The sequence below is a fragment of the Primulina eburnea genome, chromosome 1, assembly GCF_022965805.1.
Source record: "Primulina eburnea isolate SZY01 chromosome 1, ASM2296580v1, whole genome shotgun sequence".
Taxonomy (NCBI): Eukaryota; Viridiplantae; Streptophyta; class Magnoliopsida; order Lamiales; family Gesneriaceae; genus Primulina; species Primulina eburnea.
The window spans coordinates 63497934-63524430 of NC_133101.1; the positions used below are offsets into that span (position 1 = coordinate 63497934).

Genomic DNA, 26497 nt, shown 5'->3' on the forward strand with positions numbered 1-26497 from the left:
GGAAAATGCTTGATCTTGAGTCTTCTTGCTTTAATTTTCATTTCAGAAGCATCAAGATCACTGCCAAAGGCATATAATTGGGAGCAAATGTTGCCTACGAAGCTGCCCACCCCCCCTTCATCTCCCTCCAAACGTACAAACTCGTTCACATCTTCAAAAACAATGTCCGGGATTGATAATTGGATGCATAAGTTTAGCAATAATCGGAATGTGTAGCATATTGTCTAGCCCAATTTATATGCGAGAACATGTATCTAACAAGAGAATTGGAGGAGCAAAGATGATGTTATGGTCATATGGCAGCTCTATAAGAAACTGTACGTGGAGTGGTAAAGAAAATCAATCATAAGCTCACCAGCTTACAAGACTTGTCTTTTGGGTTTTGACTCTTCTTTCAAGCTTATGGTTCAACAGTACTGATGTTCATATTGAGAGCCGATCACATTTCTAATGGGGAAAGAGAGGCGAAAAGATTTTGAGTCAAGCCGATTTTTCTTGTGACCACTCACGGGTTTATGAGTAACATTGAAGGTTCAGATGGAGTGCATATTTGGCTGAAAACGCTTGTTAGTTGTAATGTTTGTACAGATATAGGCATTGATTAATGGCAAGCTAGATATAATATAATTTGTATAAAGACTAAATTTAATAGTCTCTGATGAAATTGGTTATCATATTGAGCTTCTTTAAAATGCTGGCTACTTGCTATGCAGCTGAGCTAAGTCACCTATCTCTTGAACTGGTCTTAGATATTAAGTTTGCTGAATAGCTTTAGCTCTACTGAGCAAGAGTGACAACTGATCAAGCAGCTTAGATATCATGAACCCGTTGTTTATTATATTACATCGTTTAATTTTTCGCTATTCTTTGGTAAAACTGTGTTTCTTCTTGGAGTTTTAAGGCAAAATTTGTCATAAAGGGGACAAATTCGAAGTTCAATCCAAGTATTATATTTTGTTATATGACAAAATCTTCATTCCTTGTAGGGAAACGTACTAAGGGTAGCTATCTATATAAATTTTAATTTCTGGAAATTGTTGGGTTTCCCCTTTTATTTCGGAAATAATATAGCTATAAGGTGCAAACAATTTAGTTTATACAAATATTCCTGATCTCATGCAATATATTATTGTATTGGGCTGATTATGAAATTGGGTAACCCGTTGGATTGATCCAAACCCAACAGTCCACCGTCTGCTAATTTTTTTTAATGAAAAATAGAGAATTTTTATAGTTTGAGAAAGGGAATTATTTTATTTTTTTTGTACTTGAGAAATTAAATTCTCTTTCGTGCAAAACCCCCAACCACCACCATAAAATACACACCAAAAACCGATCCCCGACTTCTAATAGAACCACAATAGCTCCATAATATTCCCAAAGGAATCTATGCACTCTTTTCCTTTCACGTTTTAGATCATGTCTCCTATTCTCACTGCAGATGATCTGCACAGAATTTTCAAGAATCTGGACACCAAAAACAATGGTCTGGTCGGCGTCCATCAGCTGCATCATCTCCTACAGAACACAGGAGCCCAAACAACGTTAGAAGAGCTCGAAGAGATCGTGGGACATACAAGTCTCGATTACATCGAGTTCTCCTCCTTCTACGAGAAGACGGTCAAAGCCAAAATCCAAGAGAAAAACAATGGTGCTAGCGATGATCTTTTGAAGGCTTTCCAAGTCTTTGATTTGAACGGCGACGGATACATAAGCTGTGAAGAGCTGCAAACCGTGTTGTCCAAATGGGGATTGTGGGACAAGAGCAATGGACAAGATTGCAAAGATATGATTCGCGTGTTCGACGAGAACTCCGACGGGGTGCTGGATTTTGAGGAGTTCAAGGTCATGATGTCTATTCCATGTAAGCCTCATAAATCTGAGGATGCATTATTGAGTATTTTCTGTGTCAGCATTGTCATCAATTTTTACCCAATTATTATAATTTCTTTAATTTCATCTATTGGTCCTATGTTTTGACTATTTTCTGTTACTTTGTATAAATAATTTAATTTAGTCAATGATTTTTTCCTTGGACATACTCTTGCAGATTCCAGGAGCTGTAACTGTAAGAAAACTAACTTCTCAGACAGTCAGAATGCTGCCCCAGAAACAGTTAAATAAGCTCCCCATTTGCTATTGATCGTGGGTCCTACTCCGTTCCAACTGCCAACTACCCTATGTTGCTGGATTCCACATCCACCGACATTAATCCATAACCAAACCTATTTATTTGCCATACCTGGATGTTGGTAAGAGAATGAATCGAGTTCATGTCACAACTGTTTCCTTGTTTCTTTCCTTGTGTATTTATTATGTATAGAGAGGGAAATTTTTTATAATGATTTGGTGGTGATTATAATAACTGAAAATTTTCTGGGGTCGATAACACAGTCGAATATGCAAGATGAATGATCAAACATGTGTTGAGTTATTATCCTACAGCTAGCGCAGGTTCCACACTCTACAGCGTAGAATACGAAATCGAACATTGTTGCCAGAGGATAACATCATAGGCTTCCTCTGCCTCATCCAAAACAAGATCCTGGACTCACTGAGAAAAGGGAAGTGGAAACTCTTTGCACAAGGAAACTTTATGGACAAGGAACCGAGTTCATGCTAAAACTTTAAAATGGATTGAATTAGAATTCATTATCCAGTTCTGAACTGATTAGTCCCAGTTGGATTAAATCCAAGCTTGGTTAGAAAATACACAATTAGGTACCCGACTCAACTAGGCACATTTCTCAGGGAGGCTTGTCCCTCAGTCCCCTCCCCAATCCTAGCTACCAAAGATACCCTCTAGGAGGGAAAACCTTACATCGGATGCATCAAACACTTTCATGAGACACACTGACGAATACGAGCACTTTCACAAGTCAATCCAATCTAACTCAGAGATGCCACAAGAGAACACATCCTCCCCTGAGAGGCAAAAAATTTACAACACCATGATTTCCCAGTTGGATTTTCTGTTGCGGCGGTATTTACCTGTTTGGAGAGATAGGCTTCATAGATTTCTAAACATCTTGCAAATTTAGAGCTAAAAATAATAATCAAAATTTTTCAGTAATTTTTTTATCGATTAATAACATAGTTAATCTATTCAATATTTTCTTATGACATAATTGATCAGATAAAAAGGTTTTGATGAGCTTTAATTTTTAGATGCTTCATTTTGCACTTACTACTGTATCCAGGATAATAATCAAGATTTTAAGCATCGTGAACATTTGGAAAATATCCATCTATTTTCTTAAAGTCATCCACTACGTCAATTTCCGATTTTGTTTTTTCGGTAAAAAAAACTTCAAAAATTTCAACTTCGAAAATACATCATCCTGGTAATATCATAACACGTATGAGTCAATGGACCTACTGTTTTTTACGAGAAAATTATAATGTATTAAATATCATTGCCACTGAAGAACCTAATAACACGGCGGTTCGATTATTGACGAAAAGCAAATTTAAAGAAAAGAAAAAAGGAAAAAAGAAAAATTCAGAATAATTTTTTAAAAAAAATCAATAAAAAGGTTGGGTGTGAACAGTGTTATGTGGATGTATACACATGTAACAGTCTTTTTTATAATTAATTTGATTTATATTAAAATATAAATAATATCATAATAATAAAAAATAATAAAATGTCATGTTATAATTTAAAATAACTAAATTTAAATAAAATCAAATGTTAAATGTAAAAATTAAAGAAAGACTAAATTTAATTTTTTAGAAAGAAAAAAAGACAAAGAGACGATTTGAAATAATAAATTCATATAAAAAAAACTATTTTAGTTATATTATCAAGATTCTTAATAAATAGTGATAGATTTAAATGATTATATTTAAGTGAATCAGAGATTATTTATAATAAATGATGACAAAGAATTGAAGGAGAAGGAATTTTTTGGGTATCGATCGAACAAAAGAGTTGATTTTACACAGAAAAGGGTTTCGTGATTTCGGAGAAACCCAATTCAATACCTTAAACTAATCGATGCGTAGGTGCGTCGATTGCCGAGTCGAATTACCCGATCCATGATCTGGTGATGAACCCAGCGCCACAGTGGATAATTTGTTGGGGGAGGCTCCAGTCTCATGGTGTTGTTTGATCCATTCTGTCAGTAACAATCTCACTTTCCTGTTACTGCAGCTTGTTTACATTTTTCTGTTGGTTCAATCTTTATGAATTTGTCTGTTACTATTTTGACTATATTTGTCTTCAAAATCGATTCTAACTGATGATACTAGCGGAATTGCTGTTTTGTATGTGCGATTGTTGAAGGAGTTGAGTGAATTAAATAGTCGTATTACCTTTGGAGCTTATGGGTTTATGGTTTATATAAATTTTCCCCCTGAATACGAATTTGTAGGGTAGCGGAAGCTGGAAGCAAAGATCAAATTTGGCTGCCTTTAAGGGTTATAATGAAATCCAAAACTTTGGGGTGTGCACTTTTGCTTACTCCATTCAAGTTTCTTCTAGGAACTGCAGTTAGTTACCTTCATCTTTAGTTTTTATGTGTGTGTAGTTAATCATGGACTCTTGTCATCTTGTTACTCTATTCTGCAATATAAAATTTTAGTCTGGAGTTGGGGTATGACAGCCTTTTAGGGTCGTAATTCCGCATACTTATGGTGACTTTTGTTCTTTCTAGTACCACCAGTTTCTAGTCAGTTTGGTCTTTCCATTTGCTTCACGGATCAAATTTGATACCTTTGCTTTTTGTGTTTTATCGTACCAAAAATACGTGGTTATTAGATTTGAGGTGAAAGCTTGGGTTTTGTTTATGATAATGTAGGTTGGACTTATCCTTCGAGCTTTGGGTTACCCTCCGAGAACTAGAATATATTTGGCTGGTTCTGAAACGTTTGGTGGTCAAAGAGTTCTGATTCCTTTGCGTGCCCTGTACACCAACTTAGTGGATCGTACTTCTTTGTGCAATAAAGAAGAATTGGCCAAAATCATTGGCCCAGAAACCCCAGTTCCTCTGGATTCTTTTGAATTTCCTCCAGCATAGAGTGCAAAACAATTAAAAAAAGAATGGGACAATGCTGGCCCTCGTCCTAGGCCTCTTCCTCCGCCTCCTGACTGATCTATTTATCGACACGAAAAAGAAGGCTGGTATGGTTGGATTGCTGAGAAGGATTCTGAGCCTTCATCAAACGATTTAAGAAACCAAGCACATCGTTTGCTGTGGGATGCTGTTGATTATATTGTTTCCGTGGAAGCTGATGCATTCTTTCCCGGTTTTGACAATGATGGCCGTGGATGGCCAGATTTTTCTGGCTTGATAATGGGACGCCGCCTGTATAAGATGGCTTCAAGTAGAACGTACAGACCTGACAGGTAAACCATAAAGTTGTCAAGAGGCTATACTTGCAGTCTTGCACACCAATAGTTTACACAATTTTTTCTTTCCGCTCTCTAATTTCGTTTTCCGTATTTCTGTTTATTTGCCCAGGAAGTATCTCGCTGAACTGATCAATAGTACTCGAGATAATCTTTACCATCCCCGATTCAATTGGACACTCTCCATCAGAGAACACCTAAACAAAAGCACAGCAGAAGATGGCATCATGCGGGAGTTTCTTCTATCAAGACCAACGTCTTTCCTTTCTCACCCCATCCCTGAATGCTCGTGTGCAACTCTCAAGAATACTGAGATTGTTCATTCAAGAAAGGGCAGTAATCTCCAAATTCTGTATCAGGGGCAGGACGAGTATCCCAAAGGATTGGATCAAGGTCTAAACAGCATTGAATCACAAGATGACAGTGCTGATGAGTCTGAAATGCCAGAAGATAACATGGATTTAGGACCTCTGGAATCCGATCAAAATAGCCAACCCGTCACTGTCCTCACATCGGAGCAGGACGAGGAAATGGATCCCGACGATTAGGATTGTGTATAGATACATACACCTGATACATTGCCATGGATTTCCAGCACAAGCTTGCCAGATGAATACTTTGTCTCGGGATTTTTAGCTCATGAGGGCAGCAGCATGCATATATTTTCTACAGGCGCATTGCAATTTTTGTAGGGTTCGTTATTGGTATCTCAACGTATAGAAAGATAAATATTTCTCGTTTCCCCTTTTCCCACAGAAAATTCAAGCTGTATCAAAATTTCCCATTTTTTTAGCTGTTCTAACGAGTTGAGCATGGAATGCAGATGTATTCATTTCGATGATTCTTTAATTTTAATTTAGTTTCAGAACTCGCTATTACCCGCACCTGCGGATGAAGAACATCGCATCGGCTGTTACCTCATTTCATATTTTATTTTACGAAGTTCAAACTGTAATCCGATTATTTCTCGAATGATTCTCGGTGGGGAACACAAAGATGTTGGAGAATACATCCACAAATCTTGATGGGCTTTATTTGAGAATCAAATTGCATGTTGTTATGAACTAGTCAAAGGAGATGCCGTTGTTCGAGAAACTTGTTACTTGTTGATTGTGTCGCAACTAGGTATATGTCTAATATATCTACAGTATTCGTTTAAGTAATACAATTTTGATTTGCCAATAATATACAAGGATAATCTCGACCTACCTTCACTGCAAATCGAGTTTTTTAAGTCCTATATCTAGAATTGAAGGAAATACTCAGGGAAAAATGTTATAAAATATCTGACAACCTAAATATTTGATGCCAACGAAAACTAAACCAATTTGTATTATACTCACATTAGAATTCAGATAATAACAACACAGCAAACAAGCACAAAAATCAAATGTCCATGACATCGTACTCAAATATCAGGATTTCAAGAATTTAACAATAATAATTTGAATATTTCTGCCGTTTTTGCTAAGACAAGAAACCAAATGATTTTTGAAGGTCATTTTGTTCAAACTGCAGATGTGGTGACTCATGCAAGTAATCTTTGATTACAGTTCTTGGCTTGCCATGCCAGGTTTGTAACTCCTCCTCCAATGATGTGCTGGTGTGCTCCACCACCGGGTTTTGTTAAAATCAACGTTGATGCAGCGATCATTGGAGGCTCAAACTTCTATGGAATGAGAGTGATCGCCCATGATGAAATAGGTATGATTTTGTTCGTTCAAGTGCAGTGTCTTAAAGGTCTACGTTCAAGTTTTGTGGCCGAGTTAATGACTGTTAGAACAGGTCTCGTTCTCGCAGATTTGCAACAGTGACATAAAATCATTGTGGAAACAGATATGAACAATATTGTTCATTCTATTAATCAATCTTAATCTTTGACTCCAGGAAAGTTTATAGTAATTTTTATTCGATAAATTTTTTTTGCGACATCCACATCCACATTTTTTGGTAAGACATTACAGAAGATCTGCAAACAAAACATCACGTATTCTTGCTTCTTTTGGATTGTGGAAAGGAGAATGTAAAAATTAATAAAATAAAAATTGTCCTTTATTTCTCAAACCTTTGTAAAGTGTGATTTGGTGGTTTAGTAATATAATGCATTGTTTTATTCCAAAAAATAAGTTGAATTAAAAATAATCTCCTCCCAATTCAAATGCAAACGTTAAGTGAAACTAATCTCCTTATAATAAATAAAATGCATATCTAAAAAATTGTACTTTTGGACATTGAAATACAACGAAAGTAACGAGGAAATCGAAGTTATAAGTAATTTGTGTGTAAAATATGAATTCCAACATATATATATATATATATATATATATAAGAAATATAAATATCCAAATCAGTCCTCCAACTGTTCCTCGTACCAATAATAGGTACAACCGTTACTGGGAAGCGCAAAAATAAAGCAAAATTCCCTTTTTTTCCCTTCACTTCCCTCAAGGATCAGCTCCACTCTAGGGTTCTTCCAAATTCCCAATTCGTGAAACGAAATTCTTTAGTTCACTGATAGAGATACCCGTTATAGCCTCCGCATACAACATACAAAACCTAATTTTAATGGTGGAAGGCGGTAGGGCCGGCTCCGAATCGGGTTCCAGGTCCAAACCCGCATCCTCATTCGAATCCGCCGGAGGCCGCCTCCGTTTCCGGGTGGAATTGAGGCCGGGTGAAACCACGATAGTTTCGTGGAAAAAACTCCTTAAAGAGGCTACTTCCAATCAGCCCAATGGGACCGACCTGTCAAACGTGGGCCCGTCTTCGGAGGCCCAGCAGCCCACTTCACAGACACCATTGCCGCCGTCTTCAGAGGCTTCTTCTTCGAAGCGTACGGTCGCTGAGAATGAAGCCAAAGATTCGCAAGCGCAGGCTGGCTCCAACCGTTTGAACAATGTGATAGAGAGAATTGAGCGCATGTATGCGGTATGTTGTAGTTCGGTTATATTAATGCTGATTAATTTCATTGAATCCTCTTTAGTGCTAGTTGTCGCGTCGGCTTGTGTTTTATTTTATGTTACTTTGTGTTTTGGATTTAAATTGAATTTTTTAATGTTAATCTCACGGAATTAGTTCGTTTCTTAAGTTTTATTATGAAGTTTTGGGTTAAACATTTGAATAGGTTCCCCAGAATGTCAGGCTTATGGATAGCGTTGCATTTGAATAGGCTCCCCATAATTCTTCCTATGGTTGTTACTTACTAAATTTAAATATTTTATCATTAATTGTCATCTATCTCGTAAATGTGGTGATTTTTGATTCTACGTGCTTTCTCTTTGTGGAATTTAAAGGGTAATGGAAGTAGCGACGAGGAGGATGTTGTCCTAGATGACGTGCCTGATGATGATGAGTATGATACAGATGACTCGTTCATAGATGATGCCGAGTTGGTGGGTGCTACTTTTTATTCTTCTATGTTTTCTAAAACTGCAGTGTTTGTTGGATGTCTTGATTTGCAGCTTTTGCATGGTTAGATAATTAGATAATAAATGAGTATTACTTCTATGCAGGACGACTATTTCCAGGTCGATAACTCCGCGATAAAACATGATGGATTTTTTGTTAATCGTGGGAAGCTGGAGCGCATGTGAGTTATTTTGGATGTTCTTTTATTAATATTAAACAATATTTAAGATGCAGCGTTCTACTCATTTCCGAATGTGAAACAACATATGGGAAGATTTATGCAATGTGTTTCCTATAACCAAATATTCATGTTAATATTGTTCTCGTTAAGACATCGTGAGAAGTTACCCCCTTTTTGGACTTCTTGGAATTTGGGTTTGAAACTAAGGAAGTATTATGTTGAATAAGCCATTGGATTCAATTCACTCCAATTTAACCTATTTGCCATTTTCCTTTGTGAGTTTTTTCTGTGCTGGGGCAGTACATTGTTATCTATTTTTCCGATCAATTGCTGGCAAGGTACTGGTGGCACGCTAAGATATATACCTTTATTTTCAATTTCAGAGAACCTTCTATATCAGCAACCCAGCAGCCAAAAAAGAGAAGACGCAAAGATTTAGATAAAGGTCAAGGTGGACTTGATGATGGACATAATCCAAGTAAGCATGTGAAGTTAGGGGACAAAGGTAGAAAAGCGTCGTCAATCGAAAAAAAAATAGTTAGTCAGTCAAATAGAGTGGCTGTACCAAATGCACAAGGTAAATAATATATGATTTCTGGTTTCTCCAGAAAATGTTCCTGAGGTCTCATTGAAGGGCTAAATTGCAGGTTCCAAAAATACTTTGGATCCTTCAGGAATGTCGAATGGTGATCCCATGGGTCCAGACAAGGATGCTGACCAGCAGAGAACTGGAGTTCTCCCATTAAAGAGTTATAATAACAAACAGAAAGAGGGTAGTGAACTTCAAGACACCGCAATTCGGAGGTCAATCGATAAAAGTTCATGCGAGAACAAATCTCAATCCGGAAAACCATTAACTGATGCTGATGAGTCAGATCAGTCTATGCAACAAAAAGAGAAAGCCGCACTTGCTGAAAGATTTGACCTGAATGTTCCTGCAAGCAAGGATTCCTTGCAACCCTATGTGAGCATGTTTACATTTTCGACAGTTGGTTATCCTTGAAATTTATCATGTAATTTCCAACATAGTTGAGCCCTAACCAGTTGTCTGAAATATTTTACGACCATCATGCTTTTAGGATTCATCCACGACCTTGTAGTTTTGTCTTACTTTTTCTTCCAATTTTTGTCATATGGATAAGATTTAGAGTTTGAGATAGCATTTGAAATGCTTGTAGATAAAATCTTGCGGCTTTGTAGAGTTAAGTAAATTACCATTCTATATTGAAAATGGGGGATTCCATACGAATCTATTTAAAGGGTTGGCGCTGTTAATTGACCCATTTTTTACAAGTTCCACGGTATTGTAACTGATGTTAAAATTTGCTTTAAATTTCTGATTTTCCATTGTGCACCTCATCTCAGTGCTTGACTGCTTGTACTCTTTGTTCGAGCTGGCAAAAATATTTAATTCTTTGTTTCAAGTTTATCCTAATCTCTGATGGTTCCATCTTTTCTCCCTTTTTTTTACAATCAACATGTCTATTAATTCTTATTGTTATTAATGATCCTTTTATACTGTCTACAGAAGGCTCCCCTCATGCAGAGAAAGGAAGGCTCTTCTGTTAGACCAAAGAGTACAATGCTTGACAAGGCAATTAAAGAGTTAGAGAAGATAGTTGCAGAATGTATATGACTAATAAAGTTTACACTCTACTTTATGGTTTCTCTTCCTTATCATACAGCTTGTGCTCTAAACATGCACCTCATTCTGTTCTCATTGATGAAACAACAGCTAGACCACCATCTAGAGAAGTTCAAGATCCTGATAATTCATCACAAACTATCAAAAGGAGACTGCCGCCGGAAATAAAACAAAAGCTGGCTAAAGTTGCTCGATTGACGGTATTTAGAGAGCAATTAAAGAATTTAATTTCATCTTTGTTTTATTAGTTATTTAGTCATATTTGGTCCTATAATTATGTTTTTTCTTGAATCTTTGCTCAGGATAAATTTAACTTTTGTATTTTGTATCTGGGCTACAGCAGGTCAACTATGGAAAAATACCAAAGGATGTGATTAATAGACTGATGAGCATTGTCGGCCACTTGATGCAACTTCGGACGCTAAAAGTATTTTTCTATTTTGGATTGAGAAATCACCTGTAATATTACATTTTTTACTTGTGTTTTCTTTTTTCTGCTATAACTCACTCCATTTGTCTCCTGGTTTCTAACTAGTGCTTTTATGCAAAAGCCATCAGAGCAAAAGCCACACTGATTTTGTGATGTTTTTGTGATTTTGAGTGTAAAAAGTGTATTTACCGAGTATCTTAAAATAATGTGACCATTGGCAGATCTCCATGCAAAATCTCACTAGAAAGTATCAACCCAACCCATAACTTTACATAAATGAGTGACAATTATCATTTTTTGTCAGCAGAACTCCCTAAAAACTAATTTATTGCATTTGATTGTGTTAGCTCGATTCATGCCTCAGACAAATGAATGATTTTTATCATTTTTTAAATGCATATCAATCGATGGAAACGTCCAGAGTAGTGAGCAGCTATTGTCAAATTTGATTGACTACTCGAGGAAATGAATGCGGTTCTATAATAGCTTCTTGAGTTATTCTGAAAGTTTGATTTAGTGTGGCAGATTCGTATGGAACCTTATGTTTTGCTTCATTTAAAAGGTTGACAATCTTTTTAGTCTCGACATTTGGTTATTTATGCAACGTGTTTGTATGATGTGAACATAACATATGTCGCTAATAGCTGATCGAGAAATTGTGTCTTTATGGTAGAGAAATCTTAAGGTTATGGCTAATATGGGATTGTCAGTGAAGCAAGAGAAGGATGATCAATTGCAGAAGATAAAACAAGAAGTTGCAGATATGGTTAAGCTGCGGATTATGCATATGAAATCTAAAGTATGTTTTTCCTATGTTGAGATCAAATTGGTGTTGAACTTTTCAGACCGATCATCATACCACTGATTTTTTATCTTTCAAAATGACTTCTTTTGGGGATGCATTGCATATTTTTCTTACCTTCCCAGCATCAGTGAGGCTTGTGCTGAAATTTGTGGGTCAATGTTTTTAGTTCTAAACTTGGTATTTGACTTATATTACAGCATTCACAGGTTGAGCAACAAAATGCATCTTTAGATGATTTTCAGGAAACTGGTCGGGGAGATAGAGAAACCTTGAAACGGAAATACAGCATGGACAATGCATTGGAAAATAAGATTTGTGACCTTTATGACCTTTATGTTGAGGTAATGCATCTGAATTCCCTTGTTCCACACTTCCACTGAAGTGTGTTTTCCCTATCCAATGGAGTTTTGAGGGGGGTGACTAGTTTTCCATTTTTTCCTCATTTCAGAGACTGGAAGAAGAATCAGGTACACCAGTCAGAAGGCTGTATGAAGAGGTAACAGGACATTATTGATCTAGCTGTTATTATATCAGCTTAGTTTTAACTAGTCAAACTATTTAGTGTTAGAATTTATGCTGAAGACTTTATGTTGGAACAATATTTTTATGTGATGCGGGAAACAATCTCCATTAATGTACCCCAGATGATTGTAGATCTGTTCTCTGCAATTTCATATTTGTTCCTTTGGTGTACTAGTTTCTTACATGTGGGAATTAGAGTGTGAGTATGCTTGGTTCGCATATGAGGATGCCAACATGACCTGGAAGTTCTACCCATTCTCTCGGTTTTTTTCTCCGTTCCGAAGGGAGAGATAAGAGAGTATTGATTGATACTGATATTTCCTTTTCATTGAATTCATTCTTTTGCTTCTCACACTATTTTATTTGAAATTTGTACTAGAGGATCTACTTTTAGATGACAGTCCTTGCGTGATGTAGATAGTTTATGCATTATATGATAAAAATTTGCTCTGTTTTATGCTCGTGAGAGCTCTTGGATAGAGTTGACATGGATAACTTCCACTCTCTTATCATTTTTTCTTTGAGTTACTTTTGGGTCCTGTAAGTGATCCTTTTAGCTCTCTCTTCCATTTATTTGTTGAGTTGCTTGTTTCCTTGGCTGTTCAGAATACCATTCATCTCCCAACATAAATGCCAAGTTAGTAAAAAAAGTATTTATATATGTACTGTAGCTTGCAACATTGTGGCCTAGTGGAGTCATGAATACCGAGGGAGTTAAACGTGCAATATCTAGAGCAAAAGATAGGAGGAGGGCACTGAACAACCGGAGAAAGGTATGCATTTTATATAGTGTCAGATAATGAGGAATGGCCTTTGCAATAGTTACTTATTTTGTACGTGGCTGCTGTGCATGTTGTTTCTTTGCATGTTTATCATAAATGCATTGTCAACTATACTTGTAACATCTCACGTCACTTTTGAGCTTGTGCAAAATATGATTGCAGCTCATGAAAACAGTTCTACTGAAATATTTGGCACCTAGGAAAACACACCTCATATTTTGAATACGACTAATATCCAGGGTATTGAATCTGTTCCTTGTTTCCAATGCATGGCATTTCTAGATATTGCATTGTGAATTTTATAATATTATGCAAGTGTAATGTGCTTGTGGTGCTTGAAGGTGTGACTAATAGATGTTTAAAATGTCATAATGCCTTCAGAGTCCAGAGTCCCATATTTCTTTTCATCACATCACTTTTTACTGGAGTGTCATTACTTGTTTTATTTTCTTTTGCCTCACCTTGCTTGCGCTTTCTTTCATTATTGCTTAGGATCAAGAGAAAAGCAAGAAGACGAAGGTCTTGACACCAAAAATAGAAGATGTCACTCGAGGAGAAGGTACCAACATGACTCAGATATTCCATCTTCCAGAAAAAATGTCAATAGATTCTCGTGACCATTCTGCAACTTCGACAAGCAAGTCAAACCTCAATGCTACTGTAGCTCACCCTGCTACATGTGCACCAGTTTCCTCTGGAAACATACAGGATGTGAACAAAGCAAGGCAAGAAAAAGCGAAGGGCAACTCCAGCAGAAATTCTGTTGATTCTGGGCCAACTGATATTTTACCAAAAAAGAAAGTAAAAAGAAAGCCTGACTCAGAGGTGGTCGGTTGTGAGCTCCTCCCTGAGAAGGTGCCTCCACAGGCGGGGGAAAGGCACAAACACCAAAAGCCAATGACCGCCCCGGTCACTAAATCAAACCTCCAACTAGCACCTTCAAAGTTTGAGCAGCCGAATTGACATGGTTGACTGAAATAGAATATTGCGTTCCGAGTTAGTCCTGAGGCTCGTCTTCCCTACCTTAGGTTTCATTTTGTTATTACTGTGATGTTTCTTGAATGATAATTTTTGGTGATTATGTAAGTTTTTACGGCGTCATTTTGGGTTCATCTGTATGGAATTTTTTTTTTGCCATGGCAATAGGTTTTTATGGCTCAATATTAGTTATGCTTGCATCTATATATAGTGAGAGTAACATTAGTTTTTTCCAGCATGCGGGATACTTTTTCTATGAAAATGGAAATGTAGCCGACTGCTATATTATCCAGAGTTTGTGTTTGGGAAACATTCCAGAAACTGAGGGTGCTGAAAACCAGTTTTAATAAAAAAAATAAGAAAAAAAAATATACACAATTCAGCGATACGCGAGACAGACAACTATTTTGGAACAGTATGTCTAAAGCGGGAAGTATATAAGAGCCAAGGTTTCAAGTTCAGTATGGATCCCAGGGTTTTGGGTTGACTTCTGGTTAGCAAGTTCAGGCTAGACCTTGAGGTTTCTATTAAGCCACGTCAATCATCGCGGGCAAACTATTAAAAAAATAATAATAATCATAATGCTCTTTCTGAAGAGCAATCTATAACCTTTTCAACTATGATCTGTAAAGAAATGTAGAGTGTATTGTGTCGTATGTTGTTTAAAGGGCTTTTTGGTCCAGTCGTTCGTTCCAGTTCAAGCAACGAATTAAGCTTCGAAACCAATCGCATGTTTGGTCAGACTTATTTACGGTAGGAAGTGGATGTTGGCTCATAGATATTCTAACCGAATCTCCCCTTGATAGTTGTTGCCTTCTCTTCCCATCAATCGATACCCAAGCATTGCTTCGTGCATCCTCCGGAATCTGCACCCGAAATGACCATAACATGAGACGCCTCATCCAGACATCAATGAGCAGATTATTTCTAGATAATTGTTGATAGAAACATTGAATATCCAGGTCTTCCAAACAATTAAGTTCAAACAGAGTTCGAAATCAACCCATTTCTAGGAGACCCTGAAGTCCTGGAGAGGAACACGAAACTTTGCCTTAACATGCAGTGTGACTTGTAAAGACGTTGGGTCATATCATATGGGATTTTCCCAGTCTCTCCTCCATTTCACTTGTCATATCTTAGAAAGATGATATCTAGGCAGCAATTACCAGACTAGTTTTAGATCTGCGCTTTACCATAATGTGAAGTAGGGAAAACAAACTCGACAAATCATGTTGCAAATGATGTTTATACATTAGACTTTTGGTGCTACAAAATCAAGATGGTGTGCTGGACCAAAACTTGGGTAACTATGAACGTACTGCTAAAAATGATATAGAATCCTTAGTAGAACACGTGAATAACATAAACCAAGGAATGTCTGGTAATTGAATAAACAGATACCTTCAACTCTAGACGAGCAGAATCTGGAAGGATGACGGGTCTGAATGAGAGAGAATGTGGGCAAATTGGTGTAAAAAGCATGCACGGAACATTTGGATGTACCTGCATGAAGGGATAGTCATCGTTACAAATATTTGTCCTCATACATGACACAAGATCAACTGCACTAAGACCACTATTTAATTCCCTCGATAATTTCAATCAAGGAAATATAACAAAAAATTGGAATTCATGTCCAATTTTCTAAATACCACTTGATTTTATATGATTCCATTCTTAAAGAGCACACTCAGAGAGGAATTTCCTTAAACATCAATATTATATCATAAAAATCTAATTAACAACCATAGATTTGTAACACTAGTAATATTCCTAGTCCTGTGAAATTCTCAGAGGAACTTCTTCCTTGAGAGTTTTTACTTCCTTTCACCAAAATTTAAGAATCACAAGCAATATTCTAAAATTTGAGTTTATGCTTGAAGTGAAGCAAGAGGGAGGATCCATCTTCTATCGTAACTTAATTATCCATACAAAATAGTTTGCTTCGATGTTCGAGCGGTCACACATGAAGCTCTCAATCATTGCATCATACCCATGGAAACTTACCATGGAACCTCCTGCAGCTGTGGAATAAGCTGTACTTCCAGTAGGGGTGGCCACTATAACTCCATCACCTTGTACCTGTCCAGGAAATGATAAAGTCTGTCAGGCTGAAAAGTACCTCCTAAGAATCAAAGTCTTACAATTCGTTAATGTACTTTTTTATTAAATAAATAATAACTGTAGCAGTGATACTGCTTAAAGACCTAATGCACCAATTTTACATTTATCGATCACAACATTACCAACCTCGGCAGAAAGATAGCATAGTATAACAGTGAACAGGACCAAAACCTTAGGAATTACTAACCACTTTACCTTAGTTATGAGGTGGTCGTGTTCATAACACTCGATTTTTGAGAGGTACGGATTAGACCCACGATCAACCACAACTTCATTGAGGACATCAAATACCTTTCCGGGCATTGCTTTCCCATTTCGAAATATTTCACAGTGCAGCCGCAATCTAAGAGTTATGTAAACCCCATCAACTGTGTTGTTCCCATGGATAACTTGCCTCAAATCATTCTTAAAATCATCAAACTGTGGATGCAAATTACAAAAACAGTCAAAGAAAAGGTTGTGCAAGTAGTTTAGCACCATATAATTGAAGGTTGAGGAAAGGGACATACAGTATGGGAAGTTAGAAACCCAAGGGATCCAAGATTAAATGAAACAACTGGAGGAACAGGACCTCTAAATAAGTTCGATGCATGTAGTATGACCCCATCGCCTCCCAAGCAAGCTACTAAATCTACCCTGTCATGAAGGTCACTGCAGTAGCCAATATGAACAATGGAGAAAATCATTACATATCTCTAGTAAAAATGAATAATGTTCTTCAGACAACAATATTTTTAAATGAAAAAAGGAGCCAACCAGAATTAAAGAAATGGACCAAAGTTTGCGCACCTCGTATCTTGACTGTAAAAAGTCTGAACGAAGCCAAAACCTGGTATCCTGGCAAAAACGTCGTGAACTTCAGGTTCAACAAGAACATTCATCTTCTCTTGGTGATACAAGAAAGAGGCAGCCTGGAGTAAAAACACGTGAATACAAAGTAAATTTGGAAACCTAAGGAAATGGATAAATTAACGACTTTAGTAGTAAGAGAACATGAAAAGTTTCAGCATTAACGTTCAAGAAAGTAAGCCATAAAAATTGCAAAACCCCTGAGAAATAAAACAATATAAACAAGATCATTTACAAGGCTTGTATCAAAGTACATGAGATCTTTCTAGCTTTTTTTATAAAAAAACTTTTTTGACAAAATTATATTTGGTTCAAACAAAAATTTTGTTCTTTTGCATTATATGAAATTGAAAAAGCTTACACAAAACTAGATATTACCAGATATTTTAAATACAGAACTCGGGTAAATGGAATCAGAATCAGATGTGTATGAAAATATACAATGATGTCTCCACAAAAAACCATAGTACGCCAGTTTTGTACAATCCAGCCGATAAAACACGCAATCAAATTCAGATGCTTATAACCAGATCTTTTCTTCATAGGTAAATATGGTCATTATTCGAGGTGCAACTTGGTAACTTTCTAAACCCATTCCTTCTAATTTGCACATCTGACATCACTAACTCATAGTTAAAATAATCATCGTGCATACATGTGATCCTTTTTCCAATATACATGCAAGTCGTCATTTTTCTATACAGTAGAGAATTATTTAACATTCTTAATTAGAATCAGAGTCTTATGTTTGTTCTTTTAGATGCCCATTAAAGGTCAAAGTAAGAGCATGTTTCTCCTGTTCACGGAATGTAACACATGTTATATATTTATCAATAGAAAAGATTGTGTGCTGATCGCAAAGCTTCTGTGCCAAAAAGATTAGCTACCTCTTTAGCTTCTTCCATGAGTTCTTGGCCAAGTTTCTTTAATAATAATACAGTCTTTGGAGTAGATTTCCACAAAAGCATTTGCTGCTGTGTGCTAGGATGAGTGAATGCTAATGAAGATTCTGTTACTTTCTCTCTCGTGCAAGAAAATCCATCTGTTCGGACCAAAAACATCTCTGCTTTCTTTCTTGACTGCAATCTCACGACACCGGTTGCTGACACACGCATATTTTTTTCAAGCATATCCAAGTTTTCATCATCTGAATAGAGGTAACTTTCAACCCTACGCTCTCCAGTATTTACCATAGTGCTTACACACTTATTTAGTTCCATTCTAGGGGTTCTAGAATCATAATCTTTACTCAAGCTATGCACTTTATCCCTGTTGGCTCCATCAGGAGGAGGTGCCGAGGTGAAGATGCTGACATCATTATATGAACCATTACTAAAAGGTACAATCAGTTGGTTCAAAGATGTCATGCTTCCAAGTGACCCATTCACAGTGTTTTCTTCACTGAGACTGGTTCTAGAGTTTGCTTCTGTCTTCGAGAATGACACATTGTATTTATATCTTAATGCAGAAAGCATATCCAATCTTTTCCTTTCGTAAGTAAAGTACATTCCAGGTGAAATTTTACAATTCCTGAAAAATTTGGACATCTCTGTTTTGGAGAATATATCATGTGGAGGTAATTGAGACTCTAGCGGGCTCACACAGAAGTTTACCGATGATTCTGTTTCACAATTAAAAGTTTGTATTAATGTGTCCTGATTATTTGGTGGGGTATCATGGGCTCGTTTATTTCTCTTTAATTTATTTTCTGAGGCACGAGGGCCTCTACCATTCAATACTTCCAAGGGGAAAAAAGATTCCCCAGATTTTTCGGGAAATGACCCTGTTCTCTCATCAGAAGATTCACCTTCTTCATAGCTCAATGAGACCTCGGAATCTTCAACACCTCGAGTATCTTGGACTGGAACGTCGGTACTAATGACTTGTTGATTATAAGAGGTAATTCGATCCATGTACTGCCTCCATCTAGAAATCATAGACGACGTCCTCCGTCTCCCTTCCTTACTATGGACATATATGGGCTTTTTGCCTGAATCTGAAACTAATAAAGCAAACTGCACAATTTGCTCCAGCGAAGGTATAGTACCAACTTCAACTGGAAGTTTAACCAGTTCAATCTTGCCAGAGGAAATAGCTTCCTCCAAAACTGTTTCATAGAAACTATCCTTCACAATCTCTGCCCTAAGATCTATGATTTTTCTGAATCCATTATCTAGAATCCACTTTAAACTTTCCTCCGTCACCTGGCTACCCTTCCAAAACGCAACCTCCAAGTTTCCTGGTTGCATTTCTGCTTTCAAGGTGGACAAATAAACGGGTCCCCAATTCGCAAGCAATGTCTGGCAAGGTTGATCATCCTCTCGGTGAAATCCAACATCGTAACACACACTTTTCAGCCTTTGTAGTTTTCTCCAAACATTTAAACCCCGACTATCACCAGGTGTCAAATAATTTTCAAGGGCAACATGCAAACTCTCACAATAACTTTTCATCTCAGACCGAAAATTAGCGAGCGGAGGAAGGCTATCGTCCATTACACCTTTATCCACATCCCGAAATGAATTGATTATCGATGAACGCCCCAAGAGAACATCCTCCCTTCCTTTATTTAGGAGACATACCATGCAACCAAGAACCGAAACAATTTTATCTTCCAACAATGGTTTATCCTCCAATGGCATGTCATATGAAACACTGCATTCCCCAGTCAGTGGATTGCATAAGGCATCCATTAAAGCATTATGAAACCTTTCTGCAGCTCTAAAGATCCGGCAATAAGCCTCAACTTCTGCAATATCCCCAGGAAGTGGTCCAACCCATGGCAGATGTGTAGAATCACGATCACGGGGACCAACACTCTTCATCAAATTGGTAAGAAGGATAAGTCAAATTGTACAGAATAATAAAATCATCCTGCTTCACCTTAGAACAGATATTCAAATTCAACATCTATTTGAAGTCCACATCAACATAATTAAACTAAACTTAGCTGCTGACCCAACAGGCCGACCAAGGACGAAGGATGTGGTGATATATTACAACAATATTCATTTATGAAATTTAGATTGCAAAATGATATAGGCAATCATTGTAAGCCAACGAAGATTTTTCAACTCAAAATCCAAATTACGAACTCAAAATTCCAAAACCTCACCCATATATATAAAGATTGTTTTTTTATACTTTGCTATCAATAATAGACTAAAAAGATAATTTAAAAATAGAAAATTACTTAAATTGACCTGAGAGTCCAAACCAATGTTCAGAGACAAGGAACTGGAGAGTTGAGAGCAAACTACAAGATTAATACGACGCCGTTCCAACCAAGCCTTCTTCGTTTTCTGCAACAAAACCCCGAATCCGGGTCCGGAAATCTTTGCACAACCGCAACCAAAAGGTCGCCACCCAACTGCGCGGCTCATATTGAAATGGCAGAAGCAGTTATAACTACTATTAAAACAAGATATAAAGGAAGCTGCAAACGCCATGCCACCATCAAAGAAACAAATATGTTCTAATATTTTTAATCATATAAAGGGACTTCGCATAATCACGATCTAAATTTATAAACAATAAGTACTTCAGTGAGAAAATGTGTTGTGAATTTTCTTGATATGGATAATACAGGGGAGACATTTTGTGGGCAGATGGAAAATAGTAATAAATAAAGTATAATAATTAGAGAACGTAAAAGTTATAGTTTATTTTCTTGGATTCATCTATTCTAAAAAGTCCTCCAAGTTTGACAAAAACGCTCGGCTTCGGATAAAAGCAGAAAAAACAATTAAACTGTAGTTTGATCAAATTAAGCATAATTAAGGTGTTTAATTAATTATGTTAAGTACAACTAATTGCATCTAATTATTTTTAAAAAAAATTATTTTGAACGTAAATTAAGTTTATAATTTAGATGTTTATTTTTTAATTTTAATTATGATTAAACATGTCTGATGATTTGACAAATATATAAATTTTTTTAACGTGGTCTAATTGCAAAAAAAAAATTGTAATTTTGAGATTTTTATGCTTTTATAAATATGATAATTAATACATCAAACTTAAATTTACCATATTTATATATTATTTTATCTATTTATTGGTTTGAGATAATTACAATTATACTAAAGATAAAAAACAATTTTTCACGCTTAAATTTGTGCTAATCTCGCTCAAGTTTGAAAAGCTTGGAGCTCTTCGATGTGCTTCACGTTTTTTAGAAACTTGATCTGGAGACTGCAAGGCTTAAAAAAAATGAAATTAGAAAATAATTTCAGATATTATAAAATTAGTAGGGATATTTTGGCCCTTAAATAATATTAGAATAAGATGTTGAAAACATGGTCAAACAGCTATTTTCGACAACTTATAAACTTTTTATATGTATAAAAAAAAATACAAAACACTTCCGAGTTTCGTCCTCTAAAATAACTCACAAACCTCAAATATCACCTATAGATATCTCTCAAGCAAACAAAACATCCAAACATCGTTTGTTTTGTTTTTATAATTGTCGTTAAATATTTTAAAATTCTTACAAGATATTCAATGAGGGATTAGTATGTAACGAACCTATATTCAGATGGTATCATCCTAATAAATTATCAACTCTAACACATTTAAATATCTTAGAATTCCATTTCTTTAACTAAATGTATAAAAAATCTCATTGGTTCGTGTTGAAGATGGTTCCCATTTCGGATTAATTTTAAAAATAGACCTGGTCAAAATTTTTTTTAAAAAAATAACCCCCATGTAGTGGTCAAATGCACTACATGAGGTTATATTTTTAAAAAAAAATTTGACCAAGGTCATAAAACAAAACAACCCGTTGATTTCGATATCGTTCTTGCCTCGCAAGAAAAACTTCCCAAATCCTTTGCAATTCATGGCAGATGATGTCGTATGTTGGCTAATGTTGATGAAGACGATAATGGCGGTGATTCCTCATTTTTCCCATTTTCAGGGCGACTACAACTCCCCATTGATATTCTTGATGGATACGAACCATCTGTTGGCACGTTCACATCATTATATGGTGACCAATATACCTCTCCATTACCTGAAAGCAGTGCTTCTGAGGAGAGCCCTGGCATGTTGGAAGTGTCTATCAAGAAATTTTCCAATGTTGCTAGAGATTGAAGCTGTTTTCCAAGGGATGCAATTGTTTTCTGACATTCTGCAAGCTTATCAGCAGCTACAACTAAATCCTCCTGCACCAAAAAGGTATGCTACTTGATATATGTGTATGTATATGTATCTTTTACAAACTTGAAAGTTGAATCGGGGATTTCAAAAGAAAGAACTAAAATAATTAAATCTAGGTGGAAATAATGACTGACCTTTTTTAGCTTTAGTTCACCATTAGAAGTTGTAGTCTGCTGAAGTTCCATCTCCAATTCTTGACACTTGACCTTGAATTCTGCTGCTATGGATCTTTCTTTTTCATTTTCTGCCTTTAATGAATCAACGCAAGAAGACATGGTTCTGGCTTCAGCTTCCATACTTACGAGCTGATATTCAAGGGATTCTTTAGCTTCATTCACTGTTGCCAACTCCTTCTGCAGCTCTTCCAACCGGACCTTGGTTTCAGCCTGCTGAAGTTCCGTCTTCAATTCTTGGCACTTGACCTTGAACTCTGCTGCTATGGATCTTTCTTTTTCATTTTCTGCCTTTAAAGAATCAACACAAGAAGACATGGTTCTTGCTTCAGCCTCCATAGTTACGAGCTGATATTCAAGTGATTCTTTCGCTCCAGTCACTGCTGCCAACTCCTTCTGCAGCTCCTCCAACCGGATCTTGGACTCCACCAGCATTCCTTTCGATGCATTGAGAGCCACATGACTATCATCTAAAGCTCTCTCTAGTTTTAATTTCTCTGCTCCAATCTTTTCCAACTTCTTTTCCATCTCAGTTACAAGTTTAATTGATCTTTCAAGTTCGGCTTTAGGAGGATTATCCACAGAAATGGATTCTCTATTAGCAGCTCCAGTTTCAGCAGATAGTGTGCTAATCTTGGTGTCACCTAATGCTGCAAGACGTTCCATCTCCAGAAAATCATCCATCACATCAATTTCAACACTGCAGGTTGCTAGAGTTTTAGACTCGGGCTTTTCATTCTTGAAATTATCAAGCTCGGATACTAAGACAGGTGACCATGAGTCCGACCCACTTGCCTTATGCCGATTTCTCTTCCTGTTGTAGTCATCAAGGTCTAATGTGATCATTATCTTCCCACCATCTGAATGGCTATCTGTCTCAGATTCGACATAAGAAGAAGAAGCCGGGACAGGCTTCTGGTTGTAGGCCAGAAATGATTTTCTGGCTGCAGCTTTAATTTTCCGGCACTCGGCCTCGAGCTTGGCAATCTTTTTTATGCTCTCCAGCTGCTGCTTGCTGGCAGTTTCGGCTGCTTGGGTGCTGAAATCCCTTTCCAACATTATAATTTCCAAATCCTTGCATCGAGCCTCAAGCTCTTGCTTGAGGGATGAGTTTTCTTTCTGCATCACCTCAAGAATAGAAGTAGAAATCTCAGCTCTGGCAGCTTCTACTTGTTCCTGGAGCTCAAGGATTCGCTTATCAAGTTCAGCCTTTGTCAACTCCCACTCACCAGTTTTCTCAACCATGGCATCAGAGATTTTTTGCTCCTGCTCATCTCTTGCTTGTCTCAATTGTCTGACACATTCTTTCAGGGCACCATCAAGATGGCTGACTCTCACTTCCAATTTCAAGTTCTGCTGCAGTGCAACCTCAAGCTGTTGTTTTAATACAGCCACCTCATTTTCTGCCTTTTCCCAGCCTAACAGGTGAAATAAGCATTCAAAAACAGTGGATTCGTCATATTTAATAACGTAAAAAGAAGAAAATCCTGTGCCACAAAAACTGGCCACTTCTAGTTCACTTCCATTTTCTCATGTTGCCAGCAATGTTCATATATTGTTCGACATGGTTATTTGAATGTCAGTTAAGGGGTCACTTACTACTGTATTTAGGGAGAACGGAACTAATATTATTTAGAAAACATAAATATGAAACTTGACCTTTTTTATTTTGGTTCAGTGGATGGGCGACAGCTTTTCTCACTCCCCCGTAAGGTTGACATTTATTGTTCCTTACGAGTCGCAAGGTATTCAAATTTACCTCATACACACTACCGTTTCTCTAGGGAGGTTGTTTTCTGTTTTCCCTAACATTTTCTGTTGAAGAGTAGGAGAAAAGTAAGGGCAGCGGGCATGGAAGTTCTCCACATCCACACTTATAAAATACATTACAAACATCTTATCAGCGATTCATACATTGTGAAAATTACAGTCAATAAAATTTGACAAAGTAATATAGAAGATCTGAAGGAGGGGTACAGGTCAGTCATCCAGCATATTTTTCTTGTTTCAATCATATGCATCCATTGTGGCTCTAATCCAAGACCTACATACTGAAAAATCAATACACAGACAGGAGGAAGATTAACAATTTGTGCTACTAAATGAAAGACTTACCAGCAACAGCCTCTTCAGCGACTTTTGCATGCTGCTTAACTAGATCTTCTTTGGCACCGACATTCACTAGAGCAGCTGATAACTTTTCTGTCAAACTCCTCAAATGTTCTTTCACTTCATCATCAATGATTGACAAATTAGATGTGACTTCTGATGATTGCGTGCCATTATTTGGAGATTCTCTCAATGCATCCTGCTAAAAAATGAAACAAATCAAAGTTTGCTGGAAAGCAATAATTCCCCTGATGTCCCGTATGATTTCTTATGTGACAACGGTCAAAATGTGCAGTTTGGATGGACAGCTGCATGATTTAAATTACTTGAATCATATCGTTAGCATTAGCAAAAGTTTTTAGTACAATGAAGGACACCCAGTCCACAAATCAATTGACTGCAGAAACCAACCATGTATGGTTGTCTTACCTTAATTGGACTACTTCATCAAAGGTTTTCAACAATAAAGCTTCAATGTCAAGGTTAATGATTCAGATTAAAAGATCAGGATTACTGAGATTAAAGGAATTTTATGCATGTATACAACTTTTTTAATATTACAGCATGTCTACAACTTTCAAGAACACATAATACAACAATTAAGAATAAAAAATTTGAGGTTTCAAATGCGTAACAGGATTGATTAATAATCCCATGAACCAAGCGGAGATATTCAATAGTGACACTTCATCGACAGCGCAAAAGATAGCACAACATAAACATGAGGAAGCACAAAAGTTTAGAAGATGGGATGACTAAATGAATTTTTGGGAAAAATCTTATATCCTTTGAAAATTATGCATAAAATTTCAAAATTTTTTAAAATTTGAGGAGGCAAATGTCCTACTGGATTTACCTGTTCATCGGAGTGTCTGTCAGAATACGATGAAATTGATCCAGAGCTTTCACTTTCACCGGGACTTCTCTCAGAGGATTTCCTCTTCCACAACCACTTCCTCTTTTCCATTCCAAATGTGAAACAAGCTCACAATCTAATGAAGTGTTTATCTGCAAATCACCGCTTTGAGATAAATAATAATAATAATAACAGGCAAGAAAAAAAGAGGCAAAGAAAATTTTAGATGATCACACACGGACGCACGCACGTATAACCGAAAAAGATATTCTCTTCCAATTCGTAGAAACAGAACTAATTGCATGAGACACTCGTAAATATTTATCTGCATTGGTCTGAATGAAAATTATTAAGTCTTGTCGTATTGATAATATCGTAAGCTTCCTCACTCCGTTATAATAAAGTGGCCCTCGTTGAAATTACTAGAGTGGGAAGATTCAAGAAAATCAGGAAAAATAGCAGAGAATCAAACTAAAAATGAAACAGCAGCTAAACATTACAAACTTCAAACATCACGTCGTTCTTGATAGCCAAATCAGTTCTATTTGAAGTATATCAACAATAAAATGACCAGACAAAGACCAAGCCTTAAGAGGGGGGGGGGGGGGGGGGGGGGGGGTGGGGGTGGGGGTTTGGAGAGAACGTAAGATTAATACAGCAGTCACTAGCTACATAAACGTCACCTGAGGCAAAAGATCAAGAGATAACAGCTCATGATCCAATCTTGAAGCGACCCATCTTAAATAATCTGCAAAAATCCTCACTTTCTTTACTCAGGGAAGCTTATACAGATGCATATTTGAAATTTATGTTCTGGGCTTTCGAGTTTCTTGATAAAATTTGAATCTGTGCATTAGTGGCTATCTGCCATAACTTTTTAAAGTAACCCACATATTAATTTTTGCCATCGAAGAAATTGATTTTTTTTATGGGGTTTAAGCACATAAAAGTTAGTTCTTTTTCTTAAATCAAGAGAAGCAGAGTCCAGAGCATGTGATGGTGAGTGCGCACGATGTTTTCAAAGCTAAGAATGAACATATTTCAGTTTCTTTTTTGCAAATTTTAATTGTATATTTACATTTTGTCGATCTTTGGGCATTTGTTTAATCAGTCGTT

General features: G+C 36.7%; 5 protein-coding genes across 11 annotated transcripts; 3 read left to right on the forward strand and 2 right to left on the reverse strand.

Moving 5' to 3' along the window:
* Nucleotides 1–1339: 1339 nt before the first annotated feature.
* Nucleotides 1340–2329, forward strand: LOC140813953 (probable calcium-binding protein CML44). 2 transcript variants are annotated; one of them, XM_073172796.1, is made up of 2 exons: nucleotides 1340–1864; nucleotides 2051–2329. In XM_073172796.1, exons 1-2 carry the CDS (start codon nucleotides 1420–1422, stop codon nucleotides 2122–2124), a joined length of 519 nt encoding a protein of 172 aa, XP_073028897.1. In that variant the 5' UTR covers nucleotides 1340–1419; the 3' UTR covers nucleotides 2125–2329. The 2 variants fall into 2 exon arrangements, with proteins under 2 accessions (XP_073028897.1, XP_073028890.1); XM_073172789.1 differs by having other exon boundaries at nucleotides 1340–1845.
* A 1544-nt stretch (nucleotides 2330–3873) lies between these two features.
* LOC140840166 (protein EMBRYO SAC DEVELOPMENT ARREST 30-like) lies at nucleotides 3874–6226 on the forward strand. Of its 2 annotated transcripts, XM_073207346.1 has the most exons (3): nucleotides 3874–4123; nucleotides 4803–5350; nucleotides 5466–6226. In XM_073207346.1, the coding sequence occupies exons 2-3, from the start codon at nucleotides 5298–5300 to the stop codon at nucleotides 5899–5901; spliced, it is 489 nt and encodes a 162-aa protein (XP_073063447.1). In that variant the 5' UTR covers nucleotides 3874–4123; nucleotides 4803–5297; the 3' UTR covers nucleotides 5902–6226. The 2 variants fall into 2 exon arrangements, with proteins under 2 accessions (XP_073063447.1, XP_073063439.1); XM_073207338.1 differs by lacking the exon at nucleotides 3874–4123 and having other exon boundaries at nucleotides 4505–5350.
* A 1494-nt stretch (nucleotides 6227–7720) lies between these two features.
* LOC140840194 (ubinuclein-1-like) lies at nucleotides 7721–14254 on the forward strand. 3 transcript variants are annotated; one of them, XM_073207389.1, is made up of 13 exons: nucleotides 7721–8281; nucleotides 8647–8745; nucleotides 8866–8942; nucleotides 9326–9519; nucleotides 9590–9906; nucleotides 10471–10570; nucleotides 10678–10787; nucleotides 10931–11014; nucleotides 11691–11816; nucleotides 12020–12163; nucleotides 12271–12318; nucleotides 13016–13117; nucleotides 13619–14254. In XM_073207389.1, the coding sequence occupies exons 1-13, from the start codon at nucleotides 7919–7921 to the stop codon at nucleotides 14087–14089; spliced, it is 2235 nt and encodes a 744-aa protein (XP_073063490.1). In that variant the 5' UTR covers nucleotides 7721–7918; the 3' UTR covers nucleotides 14090–14254. The 3 variants fall into 3 exon arrangements, with proteins under 3 accessions (XP_073063490.1, XP_073063480.1, XP_073063500.1); XM_073207379.1 differs by having other exon boundaries at nucleotides 7722–8281; nucleotides 10928–11014; nucleotides 13619–14253; XM_073207399.1 differs by having other exon boundaries at nucleotides 7722–8281; nucleotides 10928–11014; nucleotides 12029–12163; nucleotides 13619–14252.
* A 183-nt stretch (nucleotides 14255–14437) lies between these two features.
* Nucleotides 14438–20677, reverse strand: LOC140840181 (NAD kinase 2, chloroplastic-like). 2 transcript variants are annotated; one of them, XM_073207357.1, is made up of 8 exons: nucleotides 20281–20677; nucleotides 17965–19896; nucleotides 17018–17139; nucleotides 16738–16879; nucleotides 16424–16648; nucleotides 16112–16186; nucleotides 15506–15607; nucleotides 14438–14970 (listed from the first exon to the last, which is right to left on the reverse strand). In XM_073207357.1, exons 1-8 carry the CDS (start codon nucleotides 20524–20526, stop codon nucleotides 14767–14769), a joined length of 3048 nt encoding a protein of 1015 aa, XP_073063458.1. In that variant the 5' UTR covers nucleotides 20527–20677; the 3' UTR covers nucleotides 14438–14766. The 2 variants fall into 2 exon arrangements, with proteins under 2 accessions (XP_073063458.1, XP_073063465.1); XM_073207364.1 differs by lacking the exon at nucleotides 14438–14970 and adding an exon at nucleotides 14982–15286.
* Nucleotides 20678–21395: 718 nt separating this feature from the next.
* On the reverse strand, nucleotides 21396–26373 carry LOC140840203 (filament-like plant protein). Of its 2 annotated transcripts, none has more exons than XM_073207410.1 (5): nucleotides 26065–26373; nucleotides 25382–25533; nucleotides 24532–24727; nucleotides 22378–23834; nucleotides 21396–22248 (listed from the first exon to the last, which is right to left on the reverse strand). In XM_073207410.1, the coding sequence occupies exons 2-5, from the start codon at nucleotides 25490–25492 to the stop codon at nucleotides 21922–21924; spliced, it is 2091 nt and encodes a 696-aa protein (XP_073063511.1). In that variant the 5' UTR covers nucleotides 25493–25533; nucleotides 26065–26373; the 3' UTR covers nucleotides 21396–21921. The 2 variants fall into 2 exon arrangements, with proteins under 2 accessions (XP_073063511.1, XP_073063519.1); XM_073207418.1 differs by having other exon boundaries at nucleotides 21397–22248; nucleotides 24532–24724.
* Nucleotides 26374–26497: the final 124 nt, after the last annotated feature.

What these genes read in the sequence shown, in the direction of transcription:
- LOC140813953 (XM_073172796.1), top strand. Translation starts at nt 1,420, where the DNA reads ATGTCTCCTATTCTCACTGCAGATGATCTGCACAGAATTTTCAAGAAT. An exon ending in GGTCATGATGTCTATTCCAT is followed by an intron (nt 1,865 to 2,050) that starts GTAAGCCTCATA and finishes ATACTCTTGCAG; the next exon opens with ATTCCAGGAGCTGTAACTGT.
- LOC140840166 (XM_073207346.1), top strand. Translation starts at nt 5,298, where the DNA reads ATGGGACGCCGCCTGTATAAGATGGCTTCAAGTAGAACGTACAGACCT. An exon ending in AGAACGTACAGACCTGACAG is followed by an intron (nt 5,351 to 5,465) that starts GTAAACCATAAA and finishes TTATTTGCCCAG; the next exon opens with GAAGTATCTCGCTGAACTGA.
- LOC140840194 (XM_073207379.1), top strand. Translation starts at nt 7,919, where the DNA reads ATGGTGGAAGGCGGTAGGGCCGGCTCCGAATCGGGTTCCAGGTCCAAA. An exon ending in TCAGAAGGCTGTATGAAGAG is followed by an intron (nt 12,319 to 13,015) that starts GTAACAGGACAT and finishes TATGTACTGTAG; the next exon opens with CTTGCAACATTGTGGCCTAG. An exon ending in CACTGAACAACCGGAGAAAG is followed by an intron (nt 13,118 to 13,618) that starts GTATGCATTTTA and finishes ATTATTGCTTAG; the next exon opens with GATCAAGAGAAAAGCAAGAA.
- LOC140840181 (XM_073207357.1), bottom strand. Translation starts at nt 20,526, where the DNA reads ATGGCGTTTGCAGCTTCCTTTATATCTTGTTTTAATAGTAGTTATAAC. An exon ending in ACATTGGTTTGGACTCTCAG is followed by an intron (nt 19,897 to 20,280) that starts GTCAATTTAAGT and finishes AATTTGATGAAG; the next exon opens with AGTGTTGGTCCCCGTGATCG. An exon ending in CTGCTCGTCTAGAGTTGAAG is followed by an intron (nt 14,971 to 15,505) that starts GTATCTGTTTAT and finishes TTTCGGGTGCAG; the next exon opens with ATTCCGGAGGATGCACGAAG.
- LOC140840203 (XM_073207410.1), bottom strand. Translation starts at nt 25,492, where the DNA reads ATGGAAAAGAGGAAGTGGTTGTGGAAGAGGAAATCCTCTGAGAGAAGT. An exon ending in ACAGACACTCCGATGAACAG is followed by an intron (nt 24,728 to 25,381) that starts GTAAATCCAGTA and finishes TTCATTTTTTAG; the next exon opens with CAGGATGCATTGAGAGAATC. An exon ending in GTGAACTAAAGCTAAAAAAG is followed by an intron (nt 22,249 to 22,377) that starts GTCAGTCATTAT and finishes TTTTTGGTGCAG; the next exon opens with GAGGATTTAGTTGTAGCTGC.